This window comes from Trachypithecus francoisi, unplaced genomic scaffold (assembly GCF_009764315.1).
Source record: "Trachypithecus francoisi isolate TF-2019V2 unplaced genomic scaffold, Tfra_2.0 Lachesis_group19, whole genome shotgun sequence".
Lineage (NCBI taxonomy): Eukaryota > Metazoa > Chordata > Mammalia > Primates > Cercopithecidae > Trachypithecus > Trachypithecus francoisi.
In genome coordinates this window covers 35,172,797-35,188,097 of record NW_022681464.1, presented here as the reverse complement: position 1 = coordinate 35,188,097, position 15,301 = coordinate 35,172,797, and the positions used below count along the sequence as shown (strand labels likewise).

Below are 15,301 nucleotides of genomic sequence, written 5' to 3'. Positions count from 1 at the left end.
TTCTGTTTTAAACATTGGGTTATTTTTTGCAGAATATGTATTTTTTCTATAAGTTTTTATTATTTCTATAACCACTCATAGCATTCTGTGTCTCACCATACCAGGACTTTTTGGGTATATGTACAAACATACTGTTTTTCTCCAAAATGAGGTCATTCATACTATTCTGAAATTCACTTTCTTCCTTTAAGATTTAGATTTATCTTAGTTTTTAAATGGCCCTTGGTAAATGGATATATCAGAGTGGATATATCACATTTCTCTGCCTGTGGGCATTTAGATTATGTCTGATAGTGGAAAAAAAAAGTTACAGTGTCCAGGTAGTGTATAATATTGCATCAGTCTGCATCATCTACATCAATTATGCAGATGTCTTTTTAGGATAAATTCTAGTAAGTAAAATTACTGGGTTAAGATATATGCATATTTCATATTTCAATAGCTATTTCCTGGTGTATAGCTATTGAATGTATATATTTGAAAAATAAGTCTTCTTAGTTTTAATTACATTTTCTTGATCATTATTGGTGTTAAGGAACTTATTATATGTTGATTGGAATTTATTTTTCTTCTGTGAATTACCTATTCATGCTATTTGCTCATTTTATTGTTGAACTGTCTTTGTGCATTTCCAAAACATTTAGGCCTTTATTCCCAGAGGGAATCTATTGATTATGTTTAGAAATGCAAATTTGAAACTTTCTACTGTCTTCATGATTGTGTTATATTATTGTCATACTGCTCTTGAGTTCTTCTGTCAGGTAAAATTCTGATTGCCTTACAGATTAACTATAGGTCTAGATAGTTAGTGACTAGACTTCTGTAACTGGGGGTTGCCTAGGAATATGTAGCTGACCTATTATTCTAGTATTTTTCTCCTGTCTGATGACTGCTTCATGACAGGCTATACTTTTTTTTTCAATGTAGCACACTGAAGATAGAGAAGAAGGAATGGATGTAGAAGAAGGTGAAATGGGAGATGAGGAAGCTCCAACAACGTGGTGAGTTTTCAGAGCTTAAGCTTTTTGACTTACAGAGATAATCTCTTAATTTATTGAGTATCCTCTCTGGAGTGAGGATATAGGCAAGGAGGAAAGAAATTATAAGAAATTTCTTTCATTTGTAGTTTTCATGTATATTACTTAAAATAATAAATCCTAAATCACTAATGGGCTTTATCCGCTGGTTTCTATATTAAGTACAGACAGTTCATTGTTTGTATAGCCTACCCTATGCATAATCCCAGCATTTGAAAGCCAACCACAGGCAACGGTGGGAGCTCCTCCCCTTAGTCCCTTCTATTAAACTTGTGGACCCAGTGCCTGTGTGTACTGAGCCAACTTTTAATGAAATAGGCAGGTTAAGAAGCCTTTCCTCCTTCTCTCCCCTTGCTCTTAAAACTGTTTCTTATCTCCTCCTCTATAGCCCTGTGCTTTCTTTCCAGAAGCAATCCTCACTGGCATAGATCGGTTCTAGAAACTGCAACATTAAGTGAAACGATGTGTGATGAAACCAATTTTCCCATAGGCTAATAAACAAAAGTTAGGTTCCTATGGCCTATTTCTAATCACAAAAACAATCACCAATCTCCTAGATAAAGATGAAAATGCTTCTGTTATTAAACATTGAATAAATGTGAACTATACATGCATTTGAGAAAGATTAATAAAAACAAGTAAGATAATTATTTGCCTAGTTATTCCAGTTTAAGGTTGCGGGTGACCAGAGCCTGTCACAGCAGCTCAGAGCTCAGGGCGGAACCAACCCTGTACAGGATGCCATCCGCTCACGGTGTGTATACCCACACATCCACACTCACTCATCCTGGAACCATTTAGACATGCCAGTTATTTTCATGTACACCTCTTTGGAATGGAGGAGGGAGTCTGACTACCTAGAGAAAACCCACACAGACATAGGGAGAATATACAAACTTCACATAGACCGTGGCCCCAGCCAGGAATCCATTTTTTTTCCCCTCATCAACGTTACAATAAAACAATACTGAAGGAAACATCATTATTTGAAGACCTGCCATAATTTCTTCCTAGCGCTGGCTTAGAAGCAATAAGCAAGAGAAAAGAGAAGGTATTAAGGAAAATTTTCCTTCACTGGCACTCTTCCAGGTGTCTGAGGTGATGAGAGTCATTAGTTATAATTGAAAGAATTTCCATTACTGTCTAGAAGATCAAGATGGGATTCCTGTATCTGCCCTATATTTCTGGCATCCTAGATTTCAAATTCAAACACATCTCCAGAAGAAACATTAGAAGTGGTGTGGCTCCAAGCTTAACTCCAATACTTCCTAGTCATGTTTCAACATCTTTAAAATGTAGTAATGCCACCTACACTCTACAGGTAAGAGGATTAAATAAGACGATGATCAGAAATAGTCTATTAAGGCACTAATTGTTTATATGTAGTGGTAAGTGTAGAGCACTTAGAATATTGTCTATTCAGTGTCTAGTAGCTATTATTTGTTATCGTTATTTTTTTTTAGAGACGTATTTATTCATTATGCATGGATGGAATAGGCTTTAGGGTCTGGCCTGAGCAACATCAGGGCTCTGGGGCAAGTTAGTAGGCTACAAGATAATGAGTCACTGAAGTGTAAACGGCCCCAAAGACACTGACCAAGGCAGTTTTGTCTACTTAGATTTTGCCTAAGACTGTATAGACAGTTCATCCCTATTGGTTATGTTTGTAAATCACTTAAATAAGACTTAACACTCAGCTGCCTCTCTCTGTCACAGTCACTAATGTTGAATAGAAGGAGAAAATATATGAGGAATTACTTTGTAAACAGCAGATGGCCTTAGGCACTGTAATTTGCAGAGCAGAACACATTACCCATGTACCTACAATATGAAGTCCATTCAGATTTGGCTGAAATACACCAGTAAACATTTTGTTAAGAAATTTCAATATGTAACATCCTATAAAATAGCTCAACATTTTAAAAACTGTATCAAGTTTTCCAGAGTATTTTGGTTAAAATAGTTACAAGACATTCTATTTTACATAGTAATTGGGTCTCTGATTTGTTATTATTTGCAAATACAATAAATGGTTACATTTGCTTTGTGTGGATAAACAAAATTCAGAAGTTTCTGTGTAGTGGTGAAGGTGGAAGGCAAATTGCAAGTGGGTTGAAGAGTGAATGGGAAGGTAATGAAGTGGTGACATGGAGTGTAGACAACTCTGAAGAATTTTATTCAGCTGTGAAGGAAAAGAGCAAGGGACAGCATCTAAGGAGAGGAGACTTTAAATTTTTAAAAATATATTAATGCCTCAACTATAAAAACTGCCTAACAGTAATATTTAACACAACTTCAAAATTTATTCTGTAAGACACCTCAGATACCCACCAAGCCAATTAAAGATAAAAGGGAAGAGATCAAAAGCCTTTACAGGTAGGAGATGGTAATTAGCAACTTGGAATAACATTGTTATTGGTATCAAGCATTAAATTAGATGTGAAGTTCTTATCAATTGAGACAAAAGGGACATATAATGGTTGCGTGATTCTCATTCTCTGTTAGAGCTAGCCCCATTTTTAAGAGACAAACTTTCCTGGTACTACATTTCAAGAGGTATTTATTATATTCAATCTTACATGTTGTAACTGAGTAACATTTTGTTAGTGTATGTGTGTGCACATGCACTTCAAAAACATTCATTATCAAATGTGGAACTATACAAATATTGGTTCTTGTTCTTCCATGGATGTAAATAATCTATATAGTGCTGTTTCTTTTCTCTATTTACTTTAACGTTTTAGGTAATGTTCTTTTTGTGGCTTTTTGTTCTGTTTTGTTTTGTTTTGTTTTTGGTTTGTTTTTTGAGATGGAGTCTTGCTCTGTCACCCAGGCTGGAGTGCAGTGCCGCAGTCTCAGCTCACTGCAAGCTCTACATCCTGGGTTCAAGTGATTCTTCTGCCTCAGCCTCCTGAGTAGCTGGGATTACAGGCATGCACCACCACGCCTGGGTAGTTTTTGTATTTTTAGTAGAGATGGGGTTTCATCATATTGATCAGACTGGTCTCGAACTCCTGACCTTGTGATCTGCCTGCCTCAGCCTCCCAAAGTGCTGGGATTACAGGCATGAACCACCACACCCAGGCTGTGGCTTTTTTTTTTTTAAAACCCAATTCATAGAAAACCCAGAGGTATAATCTTATTGTTGTAAATCAGTTAAGCTGCTTTAATTATAGAGAGAGGTTAATGTGCAGATCATTGTTTTCCTACTTTCAAAGTTGTTACTAGGGAAAAGTTTAGGAAGAGTGAAAGTAAACCTGCCCATTAGATTCTTTCAGATACTACTAATTCTTGATGAAAGCTTTGGCAAGAACTAGATTTAGATTTTGGTTAGTTAAAAGTTGTCAGTGTTCTTCACTGTTGATTTTCACGTGCCTCACATACTAGCCATTTATCAGATATTAGCTGTTTTAAAAATTAAAAGAATAGGCCGCGCAGTGGCTCACGCCTGTAATCCCAGCACTTTGGGAGGCTGAGGTGGGCGGATCACGCAGTCAGGAGCTTGAGACCATCCTGGCTAACACGATGAAACCCTGTCTCTACTAAAAATACAAAAAATCAGCTGGGCGTGGTGGCGGGCACCTGTAGTCCCAGCTACTCAGGAGGCTGAGGCAGGAGAATCATTTTGAACCTGGGAGGCAGAGCTTGCAGTGAGCCGAGATCACACCACTGCCCTCTACTCCAGCCTGGGCGACAGAGCGAGACTCCTTTAAAAAAAAAAAAAAAAATTAAGAGTATGTATTGATACTGTAGATGTGTGACATATCATGATTAGAAGTTGAATTAGTAGTGCCATAATAAAGTCACTAGAGAAAGGACTTATTTTTGTGATGCTAACTTGATATGTACCATATATGTTTATCTCATACTAATGCTTCTTAGGATATAATATTATTAGTTAGTGACTTTTAACATAGATTCAGATTAACATCAGTTTAAACAACATAAAAGTTGATTTTTTCCCCCTCATATCGAAGTCTAGAAGCAGGCAGTCCAAGGCTGGTAAGGGAGCGCTGCTCAGTGAGATTGCCTAGACCCAGGTTTCTTCTACCTTCTTCTTCCATCATCTCTTGGTGTTTGCTCTTTTTCCTGTAGTGCAAGGTGGCTCACTCTCACATCTGCATTCTAGCCAGCAGGAAGAGGAAAAGGCCAGTGATAAAATATGGCCCAAAAGTTGCACATATAACTTCTACTCCCAACTGATTGGCCAGAATTTAATCACATGATCATACTAGCAGCAAGATTGGTTGGGAAACATAATCTTTAATTCTGAATAACCATGTGTACTACCAAAATTCAGGGGCTCCACCAGTGTAGATAAAGAGTCTATTGGGGTCTGTGAGTTCCCTAAAATGATTTGTAAAAGTTTATATAAGTATTTGTGAATGTGTACTTTTCTGATAACTTACATTAGCTTCTGAAAATGGTTTGTGACCAAAGCTAAGAATATTTAGATATTTGTAAAAGAATTTAAATGATTTATTTAATGTAACATTTATTTTATTAGCTCTATTCCAATTGATTACAACCTGTATCGAAAATTCTGGTCACTTCAGGATTACTTCAGGAACCCTGTGCAATGCTATGAGAAGATTTCATGGAAAACTTTTCTCAAGGTGAGTTGCCAGTGATAGACTCTCAGAAGCCTAGTATTTTATAGCCAGTGATAGAGCTAAAACTTACTCTTGTCTAACATACTTTTCACTATTTTATTCTACCTCTTACATTTTTATACCAATTTCATAACAAGCTAAATTATAAATTAATATTTAAACTGCTATTATTGTGAAGTAGTGTATAAGAATCGGATATTTAAAAGTCATTACAGCCTTGCTTTTTTGGAATATAATGAGTGTTATCAACATCAATTGATGATATTTTGCAGAATATATTCTATCTTTGTACAGAATTATTTTAGCTGTCTTGTTGAAACAGAAGTCCTCAAGTCATGGCCCTGGGCCAGATCTGACCTACTGCTTGAAACAAAGGTTTATTGGAATACTACCATGACCATCCACTTACCTGTGGCTGTTTTTGCGATATAATGGCACAGCTGAGTAGTTGCAACTGAGACTATAAAGGCCACAAAGCCTGAAATACTTACCCTCTGGTCCTTTATGGAAGAAGTTTGCCAATCCTGTTTTAGAAGAATTTTTATATTTTTCTTGGCTACTTAAAAATCAGTTGTCCTTTTTTGCTGTAATCAAAATATAAGATAAGTAGGTAGTTCTCAAAGTAGCGTGGTGTGTGTTATGTTATTTTTAATAGTTTTTGTTTTATATGCAAATTTTTGTGGGGGCAGCACCATCCAAATTCAGATTAAGTGGTTAGTGAGAAATAATCTGGAATTGTCTTCTAACTGGACAGAATTTGATGGAATTTATTTGCTCAATCTTTAGCACAAGAAATACATAAGAGTTTCTACAGGTAGTTAAACAATTTCACTGGTAAATTCCTATACACTCTTAAAAGTGTTCCCTTTTCTGTTTGTCCCTTACACAAACTTCTTAAATCATATTTCTTTTTTTTTTTTTTGGAGACGGAGCCTCCCAGGTTCAAGGGATCCTTTAGCCTCAGTCTCCTGAGTAGCTGGGACAACAGGTGCCCGCCACCATGCCCGGCTAATTTTTGTATTTTTAGTTGAGACAGGGTTTCACCATGTTGGCCAGGCTGGTCTCAAACTCCTGATCTCAAGTTACCCACCCACCTCAGCCTCCCAAAGTGCTGGGATTACAGGCATGAGCCACTGCAACTGGCCAAGAAATCACATTTCTTTAGGAGTAGGGAACTTGTTCCTACTTTTACAACAAGTGAAATATCCACAATAGTTTTTACTCCCATAATTTTTATTGTTAGTGTGCCTTACAATATACAATATACATACATGATTGAGAGTAAATTCTAGACATTTTGATGCAGAAAAGCACTAAACAAATTTGGGTAACAATGTCGAATAAAACTAATATTTTTATTTTGCAGTATTCTGAAGAAGTTTTAGCTGTTTTTAAGAGTTACAAATTAGATGATACTCAGGCCTCAAGAAAAAAGATGGAGGAATTGAAAACAGGAGGAGAGCATGTATATTTTGCAAAATTTTTAACAAGTGAAAAGGTATAAGTTTTTCTTTCTCACTAAGCATAATGAGAAATGGTCTTGTTTTATTTCTGTTTAGCTGACAGCCTTTCTAACTTAAATTGAGTAGAAATGTTTCCTATTTTTACTTTGGGTTAAAGCTGATTAATGTTACTTTGAAAGTCCCATTTCTTCCTTTCACAAGTAGGACTAATTTGATTTCAAAGGTGAAAGTAGTTCTACATTAAGTCTGTTTTGTAGACTAATTTTGGAATAAATGCAGTTTAATTACTTTCATGTCTATATATTTTAAACTTCAGGATTTAATTTGTATATGAAAATAATATTTCATAATTATTTAGGTACAAGTAAGGGGTTTAAAAGTTCCTTGTTAATCTTATTTATACATTTTAAAAAGTAAATTTTGTTCAAATATAATGCTACAAGATTATGTAAAGTTTCTAGTCAAGATGGCACATTGAGTTTATGTTTCGACTCACTCCCTTTGCTCCAAACACATAGCAATGACGGGTAAAATATAAACGAGAAAACAAAAGAGACAAGGCTGGGCTTCCACAAACAAGATAAATATCTTCATGGACCAGAAATGCCAAGTAGTGAGCAAAACTGCAGCCTGGGCCTGCTGGACTCTCTATCCAAGGCAGGTGGTGGTATCCAGGAATTTGGCTACAAGTAACAGAGACTAAATGTGCACCATGTGAGACAAGGGGCCAAAGCCATTTTCGCTTCTTGAAGCCAAGGACTAGGGTGGAACTTTTATCCACTTTTGGAAAGAAACTAAGAAAAAATATTGCCAGTCTTCTGCCAAGGGCTATGGTTTTATAGGAAGTTGTGAGCCTAGGGATAACAAAGACAGCTTTGTGTCCATCTGCTTGCTCAGTGACCAGATATGTGATATGCTAAGTATACTTATGAAACAGCTGCTCTAAGAAGTCATCATAAGACTTCTAGACTTTTGGACTCAGGGGCCCTGGTAGAAGCAGATGCAAAACTGCTAGAAAGGGAAGGATATACACAGAGAGGGAGGGGAAAGGAAGTAAACAAACATCCCAAAAGAAAAGGCTCCGGTTCAAAACTCTGATAAATTAAAATTCCAAAATCTATAAATCTAATGCTAAGAAGGATCACCAGCAAAATCAACTATTGGGATAGACATATATTTATTCCAGATGAAATATATAGCCTGACCAAGACTTCATATATGTTTTGGATACTCAAAAAGATAATTGATGAGATAACTTAATCCATTGAAAAGGAACAAGAAATCATGAAACAGAAGCAGGCTGAAATGAAGTAGGACAGTCAATACAACTAATCAGGAGTCTTGGAAATGAATAATATAATCATTGAAACCAAAACTCAGCACACAGAATTGAACTATACAGTGGAATAGATGAACAAAGACCTAGTGAACTGAAGAAGGTGATGAGAACTTCATCCAGCAAGCAGCACAGTTGTTTTTTGTTTTTTTCTTTTTTAAGTGAAGGAGCAGTTAAAAGCCATGATGAATAGATTGGGAATTTCCAACATCTGTCTAGTAGGATTTCCAAAGAAGAAAATGGAGGGAATGGTAGAGAAACTGGATTGCAAAGAATTGAAGGAAATCTCAAATCCTCAGCTTAAAAGTATGCCACAACTGCCAAGCAGGATAAAGAAAGATAAATCTACACTTCAGTACCTCATGCCATAACTGTGGGCATTCAGAGAAAACCTAAAAGCCACTAAGGGATAAGAAAGACAGATATACTGGGAAGGCACAGCGGTTTGACTGTTAGCAGATTTCTAACAGATATCAACCATTAATACCAGAAGGCAGTAGAGAAATATTAAAGTGCTGAAAGAAAAATGACATTGAATCTAGAATTTTATACCAAGTTAAATACACCCAAGACTGTCGATGAAAGAAAGACATTTTTGTTTAAAGACCAGGATAACTTACCACTCAGTGACCCTCATTTTGAAAAAAACTACTCAAGGATGTTCTTCAGGAGGAAGGAAATTGAACCTATAAGAATGGAGTGGGATACAGAAGGCAACGGTGAGCACAAAAATTGAAAAATATGACAGTAAATTTACTATTGACTGTAAACACAAAAAAGTCATGAATGATTTAAAATTTTTTTAATTAAAAAGTTTTATTAACGTGGAACTTAACTAGATGACAGTAATAATATGGAAGGGGAAAGCAGAGATGTTTAGTGAGTAATTTAAAATTATGGCAGTCCTTGTAATCTTCAGGCGTAGGAAAGGAATACTGAATATTCCTTTTCATGTATATTAAAAGGGTAACCACCAAAAGAAAACCAACTTGTTGCTTTCAAAGAGCAGAGATCAAAGGGAGGCAGGGAGGAACGTAGACTACTTTATAAATCTGACAAATGGCAGAAAGGGAAGGAAAAAGGAAGAGAAAGGAGGGGAGAAATATGTCAGTAATAACAAGTAAAAACTGATTTAATTTACCTAATAAGACTTTATCAGATTGGATTTTTAAAACTCCAGCTATATTTGTTAATTTAAATGAAACAAATATAGAAACCTTTTGGTTGACTAAAGAATTCAAAAGTTTTATTCTACCTTATGTGGAAGAGGAGAGGAAAATCCCAAAGCTCTTCTTGCTTAACAGAGAAACTTCCCAAGGTTATCTACTTTTGAGAATGCAGAGGTGTCAGTTTAATATTATCAGGGCAAAAAAGTTACAAAATAAAACAACCAGTAAGACTTATATACTTTTAAGACTTACAGGTCCACATTTCTCAGGACATGACAGCTATTTCAAAAATCTGGATGTCTTAATAGAATATTTTTTTTTTTGAGACGGAGTTTCGCTCTGTCACCCAGGCTGGAGTGCAATGGCACGGTCTTGGCTCACTGCAACCTCTGCCACCTGGGTTCAAGTGATTCTCCTGCCTCCGCCTTCCGAACAAATAGCATTTCTAAAGACATTTAATAATGAAAAACAGCAGGATTAAACATTTTCAGAGAAATCTCCACATGGGAATATGGGATTGATGCTTTTATATCATTCTCCATTCCCTTTATCACACTTGGCTTTCTAATAGTATCTCTCCTTTTATGAATCTTTGTAAACTTGCTTTCACCAGCAGTTAGAACATGAACTTTCAGGATTAAGCTCTGAAATTTCATTAATTAATACCACGAGGAAGGTAAAAGCAGCTTTGAGAAGCTTAAAACTTACCATAGGAATAAGAAAAAGGCACAAAATAGTACCAGAGAGAATGTGAGACATGTAATGTTTTGCATTTTCATTTCCCTTTGTTGCCCCTTGAGCAACAACTTTATCTTAAATTTACAGTCCTCCTTGTACATTCTTCATATTTTTTGGTGTATTTTTAGTGTTTACTACTTAATATAGAAGTGAAAATATTTGTAATGCATTACCTGTATCATGAAAAATATGCAACATTTTGTAAGCTTTACTGCTGCACTGAAAGAAGCTTTCCAGCATCTCTATACCTTATTTGGTATACTAGGATTCCCAAAAAGGCCTTCACACCTAAATATACGCCAGTTTTGGGCCTGATGTTACTTTCAACTTCTGATATAGATTTGGTAAGTCATGGGAAATGTCTGGATTTTTCAGGGATACAGGTGCTGTATTCCTTGCCAGTAAGAGCTAGCTAAAGTGAAATCTAAAGCTATGATTATTTGGAGCATAATTCTATAGCCTATCATTTCATTGGTGAACAGGTTTAGAAAAGTGCTTATCATTACAAGGTTAGATCTTTCATCTCTGTAATAGAGCCTGTGACCCCATCCAATGGGAATATTATTATCCAGAACCATTGTGTTTTGTTACACGAATCTGGTCAGACTTTTCCTTAGGGATAGTCCGGAAATAATACTTGGCAAGTTTGATATAAAGTTGTTTTTTTTTTTTTTGAGACACTTTTTTTTTTTTTGGCCCACTGCAACTTCTACATCCTGGGTTCAAGCGATTATTGTGCCTCAGCCTCCCGAGTAGCTGGGATTATAGGCGCCCAACACCATGCCTGGCCAATTTTTGTATTTTTTAATAGAGACAGGTTTTTTTGCCATGTTGGCCAGGCTGGTCTCAAACTCCCAACCTCAGGTGATCTGCCTGCCTCAGCCTTCCAAAGTGCAGGGATTACAGGTGTGAGCCACTACGCCCAGCCAGATGATATAAACTTTATAGTTGGAGATAGGCCAGTCATGTGGCAACTACAGGTAGGCAGAGGTTCTACAAATAAAATGAGTGTCTTTGTAAATTATCGTATCTTCCTTCTTAAAGACAGAAGTTTCCCCTAGAAACAAAGTGCCACATTTTTGTGCTACCTGGAGTGTGATTGTAAATACTAATGCCCAACAGTGTAGTTCCTTTGTTAGCAGAGCAAAATAATCCAGGGATACTACTTGCTAAATGTAGTGCTGAGATACCTGGGTTGTTTAATTTTTAATGGAGTGGAAAAGTATCTGTTCTTTAAGGTTAGTTCAAGGTCATACTCAGAAATTTTAAGGGAGAATTTTACTTCTAATTGTTCAACTTATACCAAATAAAAGGCACTGGTATTATAGGGATTCCTCCCTCCGTACTATGTAGCATGTAAAAGCAGAACAACATTTCAAAACATTTAAGTACCATGAGTATTACCATGATGGTTAAAAGAATATATCTTTGGATCTCTTAAGTTCTCACAGAAAAGAGTATAACAACACTAACTAGATACAGGCTTTAGGGTTACCCAGTCCTTTAGAATAATATGCTTCTCGCTTTCCATCTGAGACTCAATGACCAGAATGATCAGATGGAATACTCAGTGGCTAGCAGTTACCAGGGTGAGGTTACCCACAGTCATGTACTGTTGACCCTAGGGTGGTCATTAGGCCATTCTTTTTCATGGAGAAAAGAAAATTCACAATTTTGCTTGGTCTCTGCATTGCGTGAAGAGGCCTCTAGTTAGGACTTTTGGTCATTTTTTTAAAAAAAGTTCCTGGCAGTAAGAAACTATCCATACAGTCATTCTGCCTTAAATGTTTTGTAGTTTTTATGTCCATTTGAGAAGTTGAATCTTTATGTAGTAGAGGCTAAGATAGGTCTCTTATAAGATATACTATAGCTTAGTTAGGAGCAAATGAAGGCAGAAGCAAGACCCTCCTGTTAACAAGTGGGCAGGCTAACCACTATCCTACAATTTTTTTTTTAATCTCATTAGTTGTTTTTGGTATGGGAGGCTTTTAGATAGCTCTGGAACAGGGCTGCACAGCAGGCGGTGAGTGGTGGGCAAGCAAGCGAAGCTTCATCTGTATGTACAACTGCTCTCCATCACTTATATTACCACCTGAGCTCTGCTTCCTATCAGATGAGCAGCAGCATTAGATTCTCATAGTAACATGAACCCTATTGTAAACTGATCATGAGGGATCTAGGTTGTGTGCTCCTTACGAGAATCTAATGCCCGATGATCTGTCACTGTCTCTCATCACCCCCAGATGGGACCTTCTAGTTGCAGGAAAGCAAGCTCAGGGCTCCCACTGATTCTACATTATGGTGAACTGTATATGTATTTCATTATCTATTACAATATAATAATAATAGAAATGAAGTGCACAATAAATGTAACGCACTTGAATCATCCTGAAACCATTCCCTCTACCCCATAACCCTTGATCTGTGGAAAAATTGTCTTCCATGGAACCAGTCCCTGGTGCCAAAAAGGTTGGGGATCACTGCTTTAGAAGTCTTTTGCTGACAGTCTTGTCAGTCTTAGCATATGCTTTCACTCATCCTGTAAAGATAAATACTATAGATAAAACCTTTTCATATGATTGACATTTTTTAATATAAATAAAATTGACTTTTAATGGTCCTCAGGGCGGAAGGCAGGAACTACCCTCTGTTTTGACATTTTTGAACTCGGTGGTCCTGACAAATAGAACAGCTCTTTAAATATCATTGAGCATATTAGAAAACTTAGAGTATACTTGGCCATTGTTATTTTTAGAATAACCTCTGTGTGTAAGTCAAGCCATGGTTATACAAGCAAGATAAGAAAGTAAAGTGATTGATGCTACCAAGTAGCAGCCCTCTAGGAAAGACTAAAGGCAGTTAGGGTGCAGGTGGTGTACTGCCAAAGTAGGCTTTGAATTTGGAGCCTAATCTTGAAGAGAGGCAAAGGCTGAAAGGCTTAGCAGAGGAGACTAGTTATTTGATAAAGAGCAGAGAGAGAATAAGAAGCCACCCAACCTTCTTATTAGCCAAAGTAACAGAAATTAATACTGACTATAACAGAAAGACCATTACAAATTTTAGGTCCTCTAGAAATGAGAACTCTTATTATGTTTACCACAGTGTATAGTCATGATTACACAAAAGCATAACGAAGTCATATTTATAAATGTTAATAGACCTTTGAAAAGAAAATGTTCTCTGATGTGGACAATAATTTTGGACTCCTGGACAGACTCTATAGAGGGCAAAAAAATATTACCTGGTTATAAATGGACTTCATACCCAGAGGAAAAAAAAAATTTTCTGTGAGTTAATCAGGCTCCCTCCTCTATTATATACAAGTGTTTATTAGTTTTCAATATACTTTTATATGCATGTTGTAATAGATCAGTGTTTAATAACAGTATTATTTAAAACTTTAAAATTAGTTTTTAAAACAGTTCTATCAAGCATGTTTAATATGTAAACATTAACTGATTTATTTCATCCTGAGTGTTACGAAGAGCAAACATGTTAAGGTATGGTCAGAGATACATAGGTTTAAAAACATATGAATCAGGCCAGGCACAATGGCTCACGCCTGTGTCCCAGCACTTTGGGAGGCCGAGGCAGGCAGATCACTTAAGGTCAGGCGTTTGAGACCGGCCTGGCCAACATAGCGGTACTCTGTCTCTACTAAAAATACAAAAAATTAGCCGGGTGTGGTGGCAGGTGCCTATAATCCCAGCTACTTGGGAGGCTGAGGTAGGAGAATTGCTTAAACCCAGGAGGCAGAGGTTGCAGTGAGCTGAGATCACACCATTGCACTCCAGCCTGGGCAACAGAGCGAGACTCTGTCTCAAAAAAATAAAATAAAATAAAAGAATCATATGTTAGGGACTTTTATGTTTTCTGTGTCTGAATTTTAATTTTTTGTAGAAATGTTTTCAATAGTCTGTAATCCTATAGAGTATTAAAACTTTACCAGATAGCGTAAGAATATTCTGTAAATTCATATAATTTTCAGTATTGTCTGAGATTTATGAAAACCAACACCAGTATAGACACTGGCTGTTTAATCATAGCTTGATTTAGTTGTTCACCCATGTTTATGTGTAAATAATCCTAAGTATTAATAATACAGGTAACAAGAAAATAACCTATATTAGAAAGTTTAATTTTAGCTTTTTAAAGGCAGAAAACTCTTATGTTTATTAAAATTCTATATTTGTATCTTTTTTCTACCTTGTGGTTTAATCAAAGAAAAGTCATAAAGTCATCTTTTAGACTGAAAACTTTCAAACAGTACTAATGTAAAACATTACAGAGTTTGTTTTACATTAACTATGAGTATTAAGGAAAATGAAATTTAAATCTTTGGTATTTATTTTATTGAGGAATACCATAGCCTTCTAAGTCTACCTCACAGTACAGTCATGCACCTCATAATGGCACCACATAATGACCATATAATTGGTCAGCAGTGGACCCCATGTACAACAGTGGTTCTGTAAGATTATAGATTATAATACTGTATTTTTACTTTGCCTTTTCTATGTTTAGATACACAAATCCTTAACCACTGTGTTATAGTTGCCTACAGTATTCAGTGCAGTAACATGCTCTACAGGTTCGTAGCCGAGGAGCCATAGGCTGTACCATATAACCTAGGTGTATAGTAGGCAATACTATTGTTAAGTACACTCTATGATGTTCACACAGGGGGGAAATTGCCTAATGACACCTTTCTTAGACTGTATCCCTGTAGGTAAGTGACACATTGCTGTATTAGTACAGAAAGTTGCTTAAAACTTTTTGAGACTGTGTCATCGGGTTACTTTTTTACTAAATAAAAGGATTGAGACTTGATAGGTCCTGCCTTCAATGGGCATCTCCTTTTATCTTATAACTCAGCAGGGATGCTGAGAGGTCTTTAAACTAAAATTAGAGTTTTCATTTTTTTAAGAACTTTTTTTTGAAAGAC

General features: G+C 36.3%; 1 protein-coding gene across 3 annotated transcripts in view; it reads left to right on the top strand.

Moving 5' to 3' along the window:
• The window catches only part of THOC1 (THO complex 1), a 53,627-nt gene that overhangs the window by 14,367 nt on the left and 23,959 nt on the right, over window positions 1-15,301 (top strand). For all 3 annotated transcript variants that reach the window (XM_033178176.1, XM_033178178.1, XM_033178177.1), the window contains 3 exons: window positions 928-1,001; window positions 5,545-5,653; window positions 7,017-7,148. In XM_033178176.1, the coding sequence (XP_033034067.1) occupies window positions 928-1,001; window positions 5,545-5,653; window positions 7,017-7,148 (315 nt within the window). The remainder of the gene's footprint in view (window positions 1-927; window positions 1,002-5,544; window positions 5,654-7,016; window positions 7,149-15,301) is intronic.